This window comes from Platichthys flesus, chromosome 2, assembly GCF_949316205.1.
Source record: "Platichthys flesus chromosome 2, fPlaFle2.1, whole genome shotgun sequence".
Classification (NCBI taxonomy): domain Eukaryota; kingdom Metazoa; phylum Chordata; class Actinopteri; order Pleuronectiformes; family Pleuronectidae; genus Platichthys; species Platichthys flesus.
In genome coordinates, this window is record NC_084946.1 from 17,658,049 (window position 1) to 17,675,764 (window position 17,716).

The 17,716-nt window shown below is 38.2% G+C and overlaps 2 protein-coding genes across 2 annotated transcripts in view; one reads left to right on the plus strand and one right to left on the minus strand.

Moving 5' to 3' along the window:
- Window positions 1–15,360, plus strand: LOC133967505 (sodium- and chloride-dependent GABA transporter 2-like). Its single transcript, XM_062402998.1, has 15 exons — window positions 1–174; window positions 3,963–4,153; window positions 4,398–4,532; window positions 5,690–5,830; window positions 6,394–6,481; window positions 6,565–6,697; window positions 7,328–7,462; window positions 7,915–8,018; window positions 8,186–8,310; window positions 8,413–8,525; window positions 9,254–9,391; window positions 9,478–9,580; window positions 9,659–9,759; window positions 10,351–10,521; window positions 10,668–15,360. Exons 2-15 carry the CDS (start codon window positions 3,967–3,969, stop codon window positions 10,776–10,778), a joined length of 1,785 nt encoding a protein of 594 aa, XP_062258982.1. The 5' UTR covers window positions 1–174; window positions 3,963–3,966; the 3' UTR covers window positions 10,779–15,360.
- Window positions 14,699–17,716, minus strand: part of fkbp5 (FKBP prolyl isomerase 5) — a 13,815-nt gene continuing 10,797 nt past the window's right edge. Inside the window, exon 11 of the mRNA XM_062403013.1 lies at window positions 14,699–17,146. Coding sequence (XP_062258997.1) covers window positions 17,039–17,146 — 108 coding nt within the window. The 3' untranslated portion in view covers window positions 14,699–17,038. The remainder of the gene's footprint in view (window positions 17,147–17,716) is intronic.

Sequence of the window (17,716 nt, forward strand, 5' to 3'; positions counted from 1 at the left end):
ACCTCTACTCATGAACTCACTCATGGTCAGAGACAGGAAGAGCACTTGTCCCGGACAGACTGTGGGATCTACACTTGTCTTTTCCCCAAAAGGCAGCAGATGAATTCCAACCTAGAGCTAAATGGAAGCCTAACACAGAACCACAGACAACTGCCGTGAGGCTATCTTTGTCAGGTACTCTTTACAAGTGAATTTCCCTTAAGGTCATCAGCAGGTTATTCTCTTTCTTGTGTGCTTACTGGCTGTTTGTGGACGCGTGTGACAGTAACGTGGTTTCGTGTCTGGAACGGGAAACCAGCGGTATCCTCGCAGATCAGACACAACTGAGCTTTCCCTGTGCCGCCTGTCGCTGTAGTAAGTAGGCCAAAGGTTAGCGGCTGTGCTGGAGCTATTTCTCTTGTCAAGTGTTGCACCCTGCGCGGCTCCGTGACCATGACTGCAGGAAAACTACCAACGTGCATGTCTCTCCTGCACGTGTCTGACAATAACAAACCCTATCAAAAGTTATTCTGACAAAGCTTGATAAATGTTGGAGGATGCATTTTTGCAGGGGTTGTTTTAAGTACATGTATTCATTAGCTGCATACATGAATTCACAATTATTTTAGTTTTCCTCATCTTTAAATCCTTGAATGTTGATCAACTTAGGAACTGCAGAATGGATATATAGTATAATGTAATATGTGTATATCATAGTGGTTGTGTGCAGCATGGTCTGGAATTGGTCCAATAATCAAATCAGAAGCACTGACAAAATATTTACCACTGGGCTCAGCCTTACCCATCAGTGGTTGGGAGGGATAAAAACAAATGTGCCCAGCAGTAGAGGAGACCAACAACTATTCCCTCCACTGCCAAGTACCAGCCAGTTACTCAATGTGTGGTAAAGTAGAACAAAATATTATTGAGATATTTTTGAAAAACCTAACTCAGCAAATAATCTTGTCAAGTTTGGCCAAGTCAGTTAGTTCAGAGAGGAATGAGCTGCGCTGGACATCAATGCTAAGAACTGTTTCCACTTGTTACTCTCACTCCCGGAAACTTTCACTGAGAACTGTATGTGATTCACCCTGATGGCTGACTGCAGTACAATAGACAATGTTTAATCTCAAAGATGTAATTGTTTGTCATTTGAGGTAGTTGTAATCACACTGATGCATGTTGAAGTGTTCTTTCTGTAATTAGGTTTTAATTAGTTACTCGATGCTTTGATGATTGATAGCTGAGACCGACCCGCAGGTGGTTAAGTGTGTGTATCCCAGGACTTTCTTGGTACTTTTGGAAAAGTCAGCAGATTTGGTCGGAGGTAGAGTGTGGGCTGCACTGGCAACACATGTTGTCTTACAGCTAGTGTGGCCACTGTGCAAATCCCCTGATCTGCTGATCCCCTGATCTGCTTCACACCAACATCGCTACTGTGCAGACATATTTTAACTTCATTTACGTGTTTTACATCAGGTGGACATGGGGATGTGTTGTGCTTCTTTATACAGCCTTTAGTATTTATGTTCTGAGTTAGATCAATTGTGCTAACTTAAATTTTGCCAACAAAAAATCAGAATGTGTTGAGTTTACACCTACAGTAAGTACTTGAGAAACGAGTTGAAACCACAACAGTTTCAACTGTGCTTTGTGTTCAGTGCAAATAAACAAATATATGGAACACGCTAAACCAAGATGTTGGATCTGATTAGCATTTTGTATTAGAATCAGCATCTCATCATTTAAGTGTGATGGCATGCTAAAATTTGCATTTAGCCATACTGCTTCACAGAGCTGTGTGTGTGTGGTTGTGGACTCTTGGTGAGGTTATATTAAATGTATATATTAAAATGACATGACAAAATACAGAGCTTTGGTTTTGTAACCACTCTAATGTTGTGCTGAGACTGAAAGTGAAGCAATGATTTTACCGCTGGAGGTGAATAGATTAAATGTAGGCATGTAATCAGAAAGTGGTGTATATTGAGATTCCTCCAGTCTCTCAACATCTACTTTGTGCACTCCTTTCTGCTGCACATATACTTTTGTGGAATGCATTAGAAATATGAAACCCTCCCACTAATTAACAACAGTTTCTTCTAATGCAAATGTTGATTATGGATCTGTCAAGCAAACAGACAGTTTTATAGCCTGACTTGCAACACACACATGATCTGTACTTTCAGAAACGGTTGATCCTTGAAATATGAATTATCTCAAGTATGAAACATGTGCATAAACCTTCTACTTTCTTGTTGGTGAAAATTTTCAAGAGCTGACAGCATCCATTCATTATTACTTTATAAGCACTCACTGCATAAACCAATATCACTTTTTCTTCTCTTGTTAACTTTCAACAATTGGATCCATGACACCTTGTCTCCGACCCCCGGTGTCACTGTTTTTCACTGTAACTAATCCTTTGGAACTAATGGCCAATGTTTTAAAGTTGTGGTCTTAAAACTTGACAATATAATTATTTATTTTGGACCATGTGTTTTTTCATAGGTAACTGGGTAAAAATGCTGTTTGGGCCTCATTAAAACTGCAGTTGACTACTGGAACTAAAGACATCCCAGCCCGATCCACTAATTTTGACTGTGCCATTGGTTTCATATTATGCAGCTCTAACAAATATTAGGGTGACACATCCTGTAGTTTAAGTAGTGTCTACTTCACCTGGAAGAACCTTGAGGTACTGAATTCCATCTAGAGCCAAGGCTGCCTGTTTGGATCAGCTGTCCGACCTCCTTACCTAAAAGCTTGTCTGTAGTATTAACAGGCAGTTTTCAAAGAGAAAACATCTGGTCTTTTTTTTAGGGGCACTCTCAATCAAATTAAATTATGCCTACATTTCAATGACTTCATGTTTATTGTCTCAAAGAGATGGATTTAAATTAGGGTGAAGGTCGAGGTTACATTTGGGGTGAGTTCTACTTCAGCAACAATCCTTCAGTTTCAACAACTAATTAGGTTGCCTGTCCTTGGGCTTGGACAGGACCTAGAATATGAAATGAATAAATAATAAATATGAAGGCTGTGACTCAGTTGATTTTTAGAAATATGTTATTGCTAATCTCCTGTTTTGAGCCTAACACCAAGGGGAGGAACGTCTCTAGAGAACAGAGAGAATGACACAGCCGTTCAAAGACGTGGTCAGGTTGAGTTCCCTTTGAGAAGTCCAGCCAATAAATCTATATTGACACAAATCTGATGTCTCGTCTCTCTTAGGCAATGTTCTGGTCAAAACAACAATTACTTGTGTCAAACAACAATTTCTGAAAGCAGGAGTGGTTAAACCAGCTCCAAGCAGCCACACTGGGAAGCCTTCCATCACAGGGAGGATTATCATTCAAATACAATACAAAGACTGAAACCCGTAGTTTGGGTACACCAGTTTGTCTTGTCTTGTGAAGGTAACCTCCCTTAAGTGTAACTAAATAGCTGGTTATAAAGTAGTATCCTCATCGCTAGCACTTGACGTCCGACACCTTGCTAAAGAGAAGCAGTGCCAGCTATAGCATTAGTGGGGTTAGTAAGACCATGTGATCAATAGTTTAGTATGACCCTTAATGGATGTTATAGAATTTTTAAAAAGTCTGTGATATGTTTATCACTAAAATGGTTTAGTAGCACACACTTATTTTCCAGTCTAGTTGCTTCACTCCCACATTAAATCCTAGGCAGCAGAACAAAAGCAACATTGATGAAAGAATTACACCCTCATACCAAGCAGCAATGACCCACTGATGACCTAATGTAGCAAGACTGCTGGCATTGTGCGAATTAGGAAAATTAATTCATGTCGATATTGCTGTTGTGGTGTTTACTTGACTCCGGACTCAGGACAGATGACCTGTAAATATAGTGGATGCATTCTTCAACTAAATTTTGCCACTGGAAAATGAAAGCTTTTAATAAGTAATAATAACTTAAACACCAACAACATATTTGTCCTGTTATTATTCCTACTGTTACAGTGCGATGGATGAGACCAACAGTTCAGAAGTCAAGTTCAGGCTGAACAAGGCTCCAGCTCATTCTACGTCCATCACCACGGCCAGAGGACAGTGGTCGAATAAAATTGAGTTCCTCTTGGCTGTTGCAGGACAAATCATTGGCCTGGGAAATGTTTGGAGATTTCCTTACCTGTGCTACAAAAATGGCGGAGGTGAGTTTCATCCTTATGCCAAGGGAAAAGACTCATTAATAGATGGAAGCTGGAAGCTGCTGTTTTTCTCAAATACTTTGAAAATGAAAACAACTCAAACAGATCAGATGTTAGCATTTGATCTGTTTGAGTTGTTTGCATTTTGCTAGTATTGTAGCTCTCTTGACTCGATCTTTACTATATATTGTGATTCCTATGAATGTTCAACCTACAAACAACATTTGTCGTGGAATTTCGTCCATAGGTGTGTTCTTCATCCCGTATGTACTCTTCTTTATTACCTGTGGCATCCCCCTGTTTCTGCTGGAGACCTCTCTTGGCCAGTACACCAAACAGGGGGGTATTACCTGCTGGAAGAAAATCTGTCCTCTGTTTGAAGGTAAACATCTGGATTTACAATGTGATTTTCAAAGTAGAACATGTGTAGTAATATTAAAGAGATGCCTGCTATTTATCTGGTGCTTGTTTTGATGTTATAGGCCGATATTCAATGCTTTTAGACATAACAATGCAACAGGCATACAGTGACATGTTATGTGCACACTCAAATAATGATTTATAATATTTGTAACAATTGTTTCATATATTATTAATTGTTATTGGACCTGTAAGTCACAGAAATATTTGAAAATGAATATGAAGTGTTTCAGTCAGTGTTTTTCTAAAGATGATGCAGTCGATGTAAATTGTTTGCACAAACCAACAAATGTGCAAATCAGACTCAATTTATGTGATGGGATCGTAAGTTATGAGTTAGATTTGGGTCAATTTCCAACTATATGTTTACTTTTACAAATGTCAGTATATACAATTGATCTTACGAACTTTTAGATGACGTCTTTCGTTATAGGACATGTAGGGCTGAACTAAGAAGGCCCCCAAAAAATCCAGAGTTTGAGTACAACGCCACAAGATACGAAGTGTTAGTAGAGATGGTTCATCCGGTTCATTTATTCGGCTGGTGCTTTGTAAATTAAAGTTAGGGTCGGTTAGTTGATTCTGCAGTAGCAATAAAAATACATAACATAACAACCTCTTAAGTGTATTATGTGCAATGTAACACTATGAGGGAGAGGCGGTGGTCTAGTGGCAGAAACTTTGACTATGGGCAGAGAAGGTCTCTGGTTCGACTCCACGGAGAGACAACAAAAGACGAACCTGGATTGATCTGTCCAAAAATCCAAGAGTCTCCCTACCCTGTCTAGTGCCCCTGAGCAAGGCACCTTACTCCCCCAACATCTGCTCCCGAGCGCCGTACATGGTCGCTCACTGCTCTGTGTGTCCTGCACCAGATGGGTCAGGCAGAGTTTGAATTTGCCTTCCATTGCATGGGTGTGTTGTGCATGTCTTTGCATGTGTTTGGTATGAATAAACATATCTTAATCTTAATCTATGATGTGCTGAATAACATGTCCTCACAGTCGTGCCCTGGACACAGTCACTTTAAATGATTCCAGAAGTATTTGAGAAGTATACTGTACATGGATGCTGTATTAATTGAAAGTCTTGTTTGTTTATTTGTTTGTTTGTCTTCAGGGATAGGTTATGGCAGTCACTTAGTTGTTTTGTACTCTAGCATTTATTACATCATCATCCTGGCGTGGGCCTTCCTGTATCTTTTCTCTTCCTTTAACTCTGAGCTTCCTTGGGCGAGTTGCAGAAACATTTGGAACACAGGTATGTTGAAATGCGACTGCAGGCATGCACACACATGATTGAATATATGGAATTTAGCTTTAAGGCTACAATGACTCATTGCCGTTGGACAGTCCAAACATTGGCGGAAAAACTCACTGTCAGTGAGTCACTCCTTTAGAGATTTGTCAGTAGATTAGAGGAGCTGGCTTGGGATCTGCAGTTTAAAGTTCAGCTGCAGGAATAATTGGCTTGTGTTCAAGCTACATATATCAATCTTTTTCATTGACATTACTGCCCATCCCTCTTGACTTGCAGATTCTCCAAATAACAAGTCATCTGTCCCACTTCACCAAAGTTTACCCGTCCTTTCTGGGCTTTACAATATAGACTTGACCTCAATATTTCAATATCTTGAGATATTACATACAACGGTAAAGGTTGAAGGGTGAGACAGGTATACTGTACAGCATTTTGCTAACTGGACTGGTGGACAAGGACTTGGCAGGATGTGGCAGTGAACAGCAGGAAGAACAATCTGATGAGATCTGTGTCGCGTTGGTGTCAGTGTCTTGTTTAAAACGTCCTGTTTGTCTTTACAACAGAGACGTGTGTGGAGTTCGATAAAAAAGCTGATTCTTACAACTGGACTGTGCCAGAAAATGCAACGTCACCTGTGAGAGAGTTTTGGGAGTGAGTATAAAAACAAAGTCCAAAACCATAGCTGAAAGTGCCTTGCCATTTATGAATTAAAAAACTGAAGATGTACTTTGCAGGAGAAGGGTTTTGAATCTCTCAGGAGACATCAATGAATTGGGCAGCATACGATGGGAGTTAGCTCTGTGCCTTCTGTTGTCCTGGGTCATCTGTTACTTCTGCGTCTGGAAGGGAGTGAAGTCCACGGGGAAGGTACGCCAACCACTTTCTGTTTCATGCAATATAGCAAGCAAGTGTTAAAGGACAATTAATCCTGTAGGACTTCCTGGTAACCATATTAATGGTGGACAGACTTTTCTTCGTCCTCGTATCACTTCACTAGATACTAGGCCTCTATCAAGACAGTTCGCTCATAGATTGGTGCTTGTACAAAGTTCATGGTTAACTTCACATGTGTCGAGCACAAACGTGTGACAATAAAAGGAACACAAACAAGCCTGTCAACACTGACTTTAGCTAATAATTACACGACTTCAGATAGAACTTCTCAAGTTAATAACTGGTGACAATGGTCCCATACGTGGAATATCTCTGACGTGGAACCAGTGATGGATGTAGGTAACTCCACCAAATCAATCAACTATTCTTTGTAATTTGTAAATGTGCAATAGTTTGAGTTAGACAATAACCGTGAACCCTTCCCTCTCTGTACTTTGTTGTGTTAGGCTTTATGCCAATAAGTACATTTTTAACCTGGCGATGGGGGGGGGCCTACAGCTACTCCTCTCAGACTTGGCAAATATCGCTTAATAAAATGAATTAAAATATAAATCCTTGTCGTCAAACAGCCTCAGATTAACCTGCGCCATGGCTCTTCCCCAGGTGGTTTACTTCACTGCTACGTTTCCATATTTGATGATGATAGCGTTGCTCATTCGTGGAGTCACGTTGCCTGGGGCCTTAGACGGGATCAAATACTACCTTTACCCAGATCCTTCCCGCCTCGCTGATCCACAGGTATGCAACGATTTCAAGATGATATCTAGTATTGAACATACCACTGTTTCCAAAGATGTACAGATATATGATATGAAATATGTGTAATAAATGTACCTTGACATTTGAATATTTCCATTTGTCTCCAGTGTATTTTAGTATTAATATTACATTTAATTGAAGCATTATATAACTTGATTGAACAAGCATGTACAGAAAATAATGTAGCCATGTACAAGGTAAAATCAGATGGTTTCTGTGCGTAAACGTGGTTTTACGCCGAGTCAGAGTTCAAATGAATTAGCAGACGGTCAGTTTTGCTTATGTCACACACGTTCACAGCCATGTAAAACATTATCAAATGTCCATCAGGTGATTCTGTGGTCACTGTGTAACTACAGAGTTGCAACATGGTAAATGCCTTTCATGTGTAATTTACTGTGGATGTAGAAAGGTCTCTTTTTTTCTTGCAGGTATGGATGGATGCTGGCACGCAGATATTTTATTCCTATGCTATTTGCATCGGATGTCTAATTGCACTTGGCAGTTATAATAAGTACGACAATAACTGCTACAAGTAAGTTTGGTATGATATTCAATATGTTCTTTGTGAGGTCATGCCGTACCACTAAATCGCTGTGTTGTATTAATGATTGGGGGTGGGGGTAAATCAACACTATAGGAAGAAGAGATGTGTTTGAGAGATTGCATTTAATAATGGTGATATCATTTTTTGTTTTGTAGGGACTGTGTATATTTGTGCCTTCTGAACAGTGGGACCAGTTTTGTTGCAGGCTTTGCCATCTTCTCTGCACTGGGATTCATGGCGTATGAGCAAAACACACACATATCACTAGTTGCAGAGTCAGGTAAGTGCATGTAAATTAACATGTAATAGAATATACATTGCACATTCAAGAAATCAATTGTATGTATATATGTATTAAAAATAAATGTCATGTTTACTGCAGGTCCTGGCCTAGCGTTCATTGCCTATCCCCGAGCAGTCGCCATGATGCCTTTTCCTCAGCTCTGGGCATTTTTCTTTTTCATAATGATCATCCTCTTGGGTCTGGACAGTGAGGTAATCTTCAGTAGAAGTGAAATTGGTCATAAAAGCACCTTTTTCTTCTCAACAAAATCTTCAATTGATGACACTTTATTTTTTGTTGGCCTTTGCACTGGCAACAGCCATAGCTGGAAGCATTATGTTCTCAAGTTGCCTTTAAACACGAAAGCTCAAATTCTATAAATTGGGTTCAGAAGTTCACTTGGACACTGATGATCTTGTTGGACTTTGGCCGTCAAGCTCAAAGTTACATCACACACCATGCTCCGGGTCTTGTGAAGGTGATATCTGTGAACTCCCACCTTGTTTTTTATTTGACCATAACTCGAAAATGAATATGCTTATTTAAAAAAAAATAATACAATTAACACCCTTTATTAAATACTTTTAAATGCTTCACTACATATATGAGTAAGGAAAAATTTGTAAACGCCTTGAATTCACTTGTGTCATAGCTTGAGACGATAAACTTAAACCAATGAAACTGAATGTTACTTATTTGGATGTTTTTATGAGATGCAGTGGCCAAGCAATGAGAAATGTAGTAATGGGTGGATTCAAATCAAGGTTTTGGATGAAGAGAGTTTTGAAAAGATTTCTCATACACGTATCTCCAATGACATTTTGTCACGCCTGCATATTATGAGAATAAGAGAGAATTGTGCAGCCTCGATGGAAGTTGTTTGTGTCGTTGGGTGACGCACGGGAGGAGTAACTGTGTAACTGAGATGTTTGTGTTTCAGTTCGTAGGTCTAGAAGCTCTCGTCACAGGAATTTCCGACATAAATCCGGCCTTCTTCCACGTTGGTCACCGCCGCAAACTTCTTCTGCTTGCTATCAGTGTTGTCAGTTTCTTGATTGGCCTTGTGATGGTGACAGACGTAAGATCTCATTCCAATGCCACATTATTAATAAAGAACACATTTTCCGCTACAACAGAAAGACTAACTGAACTCCTGTTTCACAGGGTGGACTGTACATCTTCCAGTTGTTTGACTACTATGCCTGCAGTGGGATGACTCTGCTCCTCTTTGCCATAGTGCAGTCTGTCAGTGTTGGATGGGTGTATGGTGAGTTAACTCATGAGGAGGATGTACACTTCTTCTCAGTGAATTTATGATCTTCAATACTTTTACATCTGCTTACAGGTGCAGACCGTTTTTTTGGAAACATTGAGGACATGATTGGATACAAGCCTCTGCCTTTGATTAAGTACTGTTTGAAATATGTCACTCCAGTAGTCTGCCTGGTGAGTAACTTACTGCTGGGTTTCTGTTATTACACTGCATGCAATGATGTTTATGGCGGTGTGGCCTAGTGGTTAGAGTGGTGTTTCTTCAACAAGAACGTTGCCGGTTCAAACCCCACTCTCTCCCATCTGCATGACGAAGTGTCCTTGGCAAGATACTGAACCCCTAAATGGCCCCTCATGAATGTTGAGTGAACTAATAGTAAGTCGCTTTGGACAAAAGCATCAGCCAAATGACATGTAATGTGTATTTTGTTGCTTCTATCGAAGCACAACCTAACTTCACGTAGACTAGCTAATTATATGCTAACTCCTAAGTTATGGAAGTTATGCTATGTAACTAATGTATGTAAAGCAAGCCAGTTGGGGTAGAAAATACATTTCACCAAATAAACGCTGTTTAATTCATTTCTCACATGTCTTGGTTTTGGCCAGACTTAAACAAAATATACTGTATATATATATATATATATATATATATACACATTGTTTCTATACCAATTGTTCAGTTTAGTTCAGGGTGCACTGAAATGGAAAAAACAGTCTAACAGTTTAACAATCTTAAACAGTTTTTCTCTTGACTATTTTCAGGGAACATTTATTTTCTCTTTAATCAAACACACTCCTTTGAAGTTCAACAACACCACCGAGTATCCATGGTGGGGTTATGCTCTCGGCTGGTGGTTCACTCTCTCCTCTACACTCATGGTTCCCATCTGGATGGTGTACAATCTGTGCACAACTCCTGGTACACTACGACAGGTGAGCTTGTGCTTATATAAATGTATATATATATATATATATATTATAAATATAAACACTATGTGTTTGTTATGTTTTATTTGTTTCTTATTAAAATGGTTTCATTTGAGTAAAGCCGATATGATCTTCTCTTTCTGCTTTGTTAGAGGATCTCCATCTTGTCTACTCCAGCTGACGACCTTCCTCTGTCCATCTCAGAGAAAAAAGCTCTGGAACTGCTCGACTTGAGTTCCCCTCCTGACAGCGTTATGTCCTAGTGAGAAGAGACAAACTGGAGCAGCTTCACTCAACACTTTGACATCTTAACATCTATTCATTTAGCAGAGAAGGCTGTCCCCTTCCTGAAGGAGCCAGCAGGACGTCCCAAGATGATGTTTCTGACCAGAGGACTGCCACTGTTAGTCAGGGAACATATGCAATCACAAGTTTGTGTTCTTGTTAACCATTGTTACATTATTCTTATTCTTATATTAGTAAGATGTTCAGAAACAGATATCAGTGGTGGCAAAAGCCAAAAGACACACCCACTCCAAGTATCACCCACAACAAGACCCGCCCCTTTCAGGTAACGCCCACCGAAAGGCACACCCACTCTGTGATATAATTGGATGTTAACCCAATCACCAATTAGTGCTTATTGATGCTGTACGTCAGCAAATACTGCGCCAGGCAATATATGTAAAGAAGGAAGTTGTGGTGTGTTTGGAAAGAAGCATTTTACATTTACATGATTTTTATTTTCAAAATTTCTATATATGATATATTTGAAGTACATCAAGGTCACTTACATGAACTGAATTGGTTTTGTGGTGGGAAATAATTCATTGTCTTAAGGAACTGTAAAATCCCCCAGGTGTCAAGGATGGATTTGAGGAAAATCCAATAGCGAGACCCTGGCTACATCCTCTTTTCATTTTCCTATAGCAGTGGAACAATACTATACACTAAATAGACAAATCAATTTATAAGATAAAAATAGTTGAGTTAGGTGAAATTCTGATGTTACAGCAGGATAAGACATTTACCTTTTATGGTTACGGTAGAAAAATAATGGAATATAAGTATAATAGATTCTTTAGTGTAATTCAATCATTAGTAGCTTATGAAAAGAGTGAAACAATAAAATATTAGTTTTATCAATATAATAATATTTTAAATGGTACCGTATTATTAGTGACTAATGTATGTAATGCAGTCTGATCTTCCAAGAGATATATATGGAAACCATATTGGTGTAGGGTAGAGCTGCCAATGCAGTGTCTACATATACACACATACTGCAATTCAGGTAGTTTGGGTTCTTTGTATGATTCAGAAACGTAGCAGACATTCCCCCTGGGTCGCAGTCTGGAGACAGACCCTTTGTGATGGAAGCAGCGAGGTTAGCTGCTGTGATGGTGCCTCATTAAAAAAACTCCTACTGTCACTGCAGAAAGGAACTCGAACTCTGGGCCCTCAGCAATGGAAGTCGCTCCCTGGGAAACTTGAGAAATGGAAAATCAACAGGATTGGAGTTGACATGTAGAGCTCACCCACCCAAGCACAGCCTGAGACAGTGGATCATATTTACTGCTGGTGCCTTAACATAACAGTATACACAAGTTGGCAGTAAATGTCAGCCAGCTAGCGTTAATGTAGTCTTGTGTAGCCAGAACCTTTCTTCATACACATGTACAGATCAAACATAATACAAGACAGATGATTGCACACTTCACTTTTTAGCTGTTGATTTACTGAATGTATTTGAATCTGGGCTCATTCCAAAACTTTACCCAATAATTCATATTTTTTGTAAGTGTCACCAATGTTTTGTAAACGTCACATTTTTTTTAACATTTATGGCAAACGTTGATGCTTAAATCCATTTTTTTTTTTTCGACACGGAAAAAAATGGTTGATAATGAGTGAGCTCGTGATGATGGAAGGAAGCAAATGCAATAGAGAAACTCAGTGTTGGCGATAACAGTCAGAACCACAGAGATTATATTTTTTAACAAGAGTTAAACAGATTGTATTTTTACCTTAGTTTTAAGCTTGCTTAATTCTACTTTTTATACAGAATACTCATTGATGAATTTTACAAGTTAATGTTTGTATAATTTGTATAGTATACAGCATGTCATTGTTGAAATATGTGCCAACAGTTTGCTGTGTAGCAAAAAAGATGCTCTAATGTGACATCAAGGATCAGTCAATATAATATTTTAACATATCCCTTGCAGAAATGTTTCTGCACTCTATTTGATATCTTTTTTCTATTTTTAACTTGAACAACCAGTTGTTTTCATCGTAAAAATCTTTGTGTGACTGACAAATCATTGTAGATAACTGGAATATTAATTATGGGATATAAGGCTTAATAATCATTGTACTGTAAGCACAATAGGTATTTTCCGTGGATGAGGCAATCAGATATTGATTAATTGATCTGCCAGGCTTCATTAACCTGGCAGATCATCATTATTGATTTATTTTCACATATCTGATCAAACTGAATGCTAGCAACATGGTGATGAAATCAAATAGTAATTCAGGTCAAATAGCATTATCACATAACTTTTTTTTAATGAATTCATTAATTTTAGGTTAACAGTTTGTTGTTGCAAGGGAGAAAGGTTGCTTCATGATAAATTTGTATGTATAAAATTGTAAAAATAAAATGTTGACTAATATTTACAATAATTCTAGAATGACAGTTTTTTGGTGATTCAGACCCTTGAGCACAAAACATTAGGTCATTAAATGCATCAACACATTTCGACAGTCTAATTTTCTGATCAACTACAAATAGCAGCCATCAGTTACACAACCATGAAAACAATCTCACAAGGTGCTTTTGACAGCCAGCTTGACGGATTATTGTTTAAAATACTTGGATAAATGGTGAACATGTGTCACCATAATGTCTCCAGTGTGCGTGACCTTTTTGGATAACGTTTTCATGTTGATCCGTTTTTAAACCAGTGAATATCTGTTGGCAGTTCATTAGAAACACTAATTAGGAAACATCCTCTACTTAAGGTTATAAAATGTCGATTTTATTCGGATTAGAGTTGTTGATTTAACTGTACAATCCTGTTGGAGGATGCATTTTGTGTGTTACTGTTATTGTTAGTTATCATTATATAGTTTATCCCCCATTAATATAAATGACGTGTCCATGGTTGTTTTTTGTTGAGATTTCTATTCTAAATTTTGACACCAAGATTTGTATTCTTTCTGCAAATGTATGTTGGGTTTCCATTGGTTGTCCTGATTACTAATAATCAAGATCTGTATTCGCCTTAAACCACATATTGTTTGACCACTAATCAACTTAAGAGCTGATGTTATGTCACTGGTGTGTTCACACCTTGTTCCAGCTGCCCCCAAGTGGCCAATAGCATGTAATGGCAGGTTTTAGAAAAGTAATACACTTTTTTATTATTACATGTCATTTGGTGAACGCTTTTATCCAAAGCGACTTAGAATTAATGCATTCAACATCTATGAGGGGCCATTTAGGGGTTCAGTATCTTGCCCAAGCACACTTCAGCATGCAGATGGGGAAGACTGAGGATTGAACCGCCCCTCTAGTTGGAGGACGACCACTCTACCCCTCAGCCACAGCCGCCCCAAATTTCATGCATCTGCATCTTAGATTGGCTTGTACACATAAGAGAGGATCAATGTGTTACACCTGATTGAGAACACTGTCTATGTTTAAGATCTGCAAAGTCAAAAGTTTGTATTTAAGTTGGAATGTGTACCATTAAAATACAGTGATGAAAGAATACAACTTTAATTTATATTTGTTATAATACAAATGTGTCTAGACCAAAAAATGTGATATTTCCGGAAAGGAATGTAAAGTCAAGCAATTAAGAAAATGGCCATTATATATTGGATAGACGCTATAAAATGCAGTGCTGTCTACATTTCAACTAATACTCAATTTCTTTAAGATTTCCAATCTTTCTCTCAAAAACTCCTTCGTTTTTTTTCATATTTAACAATTTTAATGACAATATAGCTGTATTTGGCAAAAGCTATGTCTGAAGATATTTTGTTGTAAAATAGTGGCCTGTAACTTGAATAATAACATATTTCTTTAAATGCAACTCTTGCATTTATTTAATGCTTTCAAAGTGCAAAAAAATAAAGACTATATAAAGAAGACATGAACAAAGGTACCATGTGTTTTTTTGTCTGAAAATATTTCTTTTGCATAAATGCTGGTTTAAAACAACGCTCACACTTTGCTGTACAGGGCAATGATCTTTTGATTACATTTAAAACATTTGATATGACAAACAGTAACACTTCACTTTCTAATAAAACCAAGCTCACAGGCTGCAGTTGAACCCACTGCATGTTCTCCTGCTTGTTGTTGTCAAAGCCCCCCCAAAAATATTCCTGAAATTCACAAAGTGATGAAAGTAGCAGTAAGAGGCCTGTAAATCTATCTGCAGTCGACAGAGGGGGATAAATATTCTGTATAATCGCCTAAGGAAAAAAGTACTTCATGCTCATTTCCACTGTACAAAATGTTTGAATGTTCAGAGCCAGCAGTACTTGAAAACATTTAGCAACAAGCAGTTTAAAAACCTTGCTAGCATACAACAGTATATATTAAACACACACACATACACACGGTTGACATTTTACACAAAATATTTAAGACAGCTAAGGTTTTCATTCTGAACCAACCGATTATAAAACATCTGGAGATTATTGTCCGGATTTGATCCAGACATTTTCATGAAAGATAAGTGTTGGTTTTACAGTCACCAAAGTGCATCGTTGTCCACTATCCACTGACATTCACACGTTTAAAAAAAATAAAAACAAAACACAAAATAGATGCAGTGAAATCAAGAGACACCTTTTCTGGGGCTGAGGCAAAAACAAAAGAACGGCACCGATGTGAAATTATGGAGTTGATCACATTACCAGAGTTTAAAGGAAATGGTGAAATTTGTGAAAGACTGAAAGAAAAACTGTGGTTCTGAAGATTTTAAAGAATTTTTTTATATCTTAGTTGTGATTTGTGTGTCTGTCTCCCGCCTGCACGCACACAGACAACACCGGTGGGTCCGCCCTGTCAGACACGGCGGTGGGGTTGGGGCTGATTTCATGATCAAATGCCTTCTCTTCGAGGTAAGATTGAATCACATGATACATTTTTCTGACAGTAAAGGTAAAGCAGCATGCATTCACTTGTTTGATTAAAAGTGTGTGTGCGTTGACAATCATTGCTGTGCTGTTAGCCGATAGATCAACGCATATATATATATATATATATATATATAGTTTGACAGTTGCGCTTTATTTTGATTAAGGATTTTTAAGCTGCCTTCGGTTTAAATTGTAATCAGTCCATATAGATTGTTTGTTTTTTCTGTTATCATGCCCAAAGAAGTCTATCATCTGCTGTTTTTACTGCCTTCTGGGTTTTAAAGACAAAATATAACGGTACAACAAATGAATAATGGCCCAACATGCATGTATTCATGAATAACTTATTTTAGTGCATGCACAACCGTGGTCTAACTCAAGCCAGACACGATGCTTAGTCCTTGCCCAAAAACAAACTGCTAAATTTGAATTGTATTTCTATAAATAATCTTTCCAACAGTTCTTTTATAGACAATAAAAAATATTTAACCCTTTATATGTAGTCGCTTACTAAAGACAGTACATATGTTAGTAGTTTGTGCTTTTTTTAGTCTCTCGTCTCTGCTTCTGCTTTTGCTGATCGGAAACACGAGGAGGAACATTTCAGTTTATTTCTCACGATATTGAACGTTCGTGGGTGAAGGAGATTTTAATTTTGGTAAGTTCTTGATTTGTCTTTTTTCGGTATTTCCCATCGTTAAATTATTTCAGGCTTGTCTGAATGTCTATACTCAATATCGAAGCAAAACATTGATGGTTATTTACTTTTCTTACATCTTAAAATTGATCGTGTTCTCCTTTAACACACCAATGATCTATCGGGATGTTTTAACACCTTATATCCAAAGTACATAGTGCACATAAAAAATAAAAAAAAATTGCAAAGTTTCAAGTCTGAATCCCAAACATCTTGTGACACGTGCATGCAGCTGCCCGAGAAAAGGCTTAATACCAAATATAGGTCTGACAGTGCAGTTTTGGAATCAGAAACATACTGTCGAGGCACATCTCAGCACTACACAGCCTAAAGACAAGGGAAGTGGAACTCCTCTGTGTTTCTGGATAAACTTGATATATTTTAACAGGGCTAGGAGAGCTCACCAGATCTTAATTCACTGATTCTGCTGCACTAAATCCACAGGGATGAGCGTCCTGGCAGTAGCACAGTCCATGTGACAGGAGAGACGCTGTTTGGCTTGGAAATGTTCCTGCTTACACTCTGTTTTATATGCAGGAATGGTGACGCTGGATTTTGGGATAAAGAGGTTTGGATTAGAGGCTTTTATTTGACTTTGTCCTTGCCTCTGCTGCCCGGGCTTGGAAAGCAAAAGGAGGCTTGTCTTTTCCCCCTTTTCAAGTGTCACTGGTACGACGGGCAGTCCTGACTACTCCGCCGCCGTTTGATTCCCACTTCTCCGTTCATGATGCTCCTCGTGCTCTCATTCCGCCTCCTCTTCGGTTTCCCAGTCTGTATGAAAGACAAGTTCACCATCATCAATGTCCACACGTCCCGTGAAACTTCGTGAGAATACACTTAAATATTCAATCAATTAAAGAGTTAAAGTATGACCTCAGTCAAATCAATTAAAAAAATTGACATATATACATATGATTGAATGGTAATATCCATAAGTTGTTTCAGTGACATGTTGTGTCAATATGTATATCAATCACCACTAGAGGTCAGAAGTGTTTCATTAAAGAAAGCCCAGAGATACACAGGAGGACAATGCAGTGCAACAATTTACTATCAAAACCAACTGAGAGATGTTAAAGCAATTATTTAACCAGCTGCGATAAGACAACAATAAACCAGAAAAGACAACAGCAAATCAAATAATACAACCCCATAATCATAAGACAAAAAGGCATATAAGACAACACAACAACAAATAAGAAAACACAATTGTTGTGTTGTTGTTATGTTTTTCTCTGATTTGCACTTCAGTACGACCATAATAAATGTTTTTCCTCTAATAAGGATAAATAATGCTGGGGTCTTGATAGAAAGTCCTATGTTAAATAAAATTATAAAACA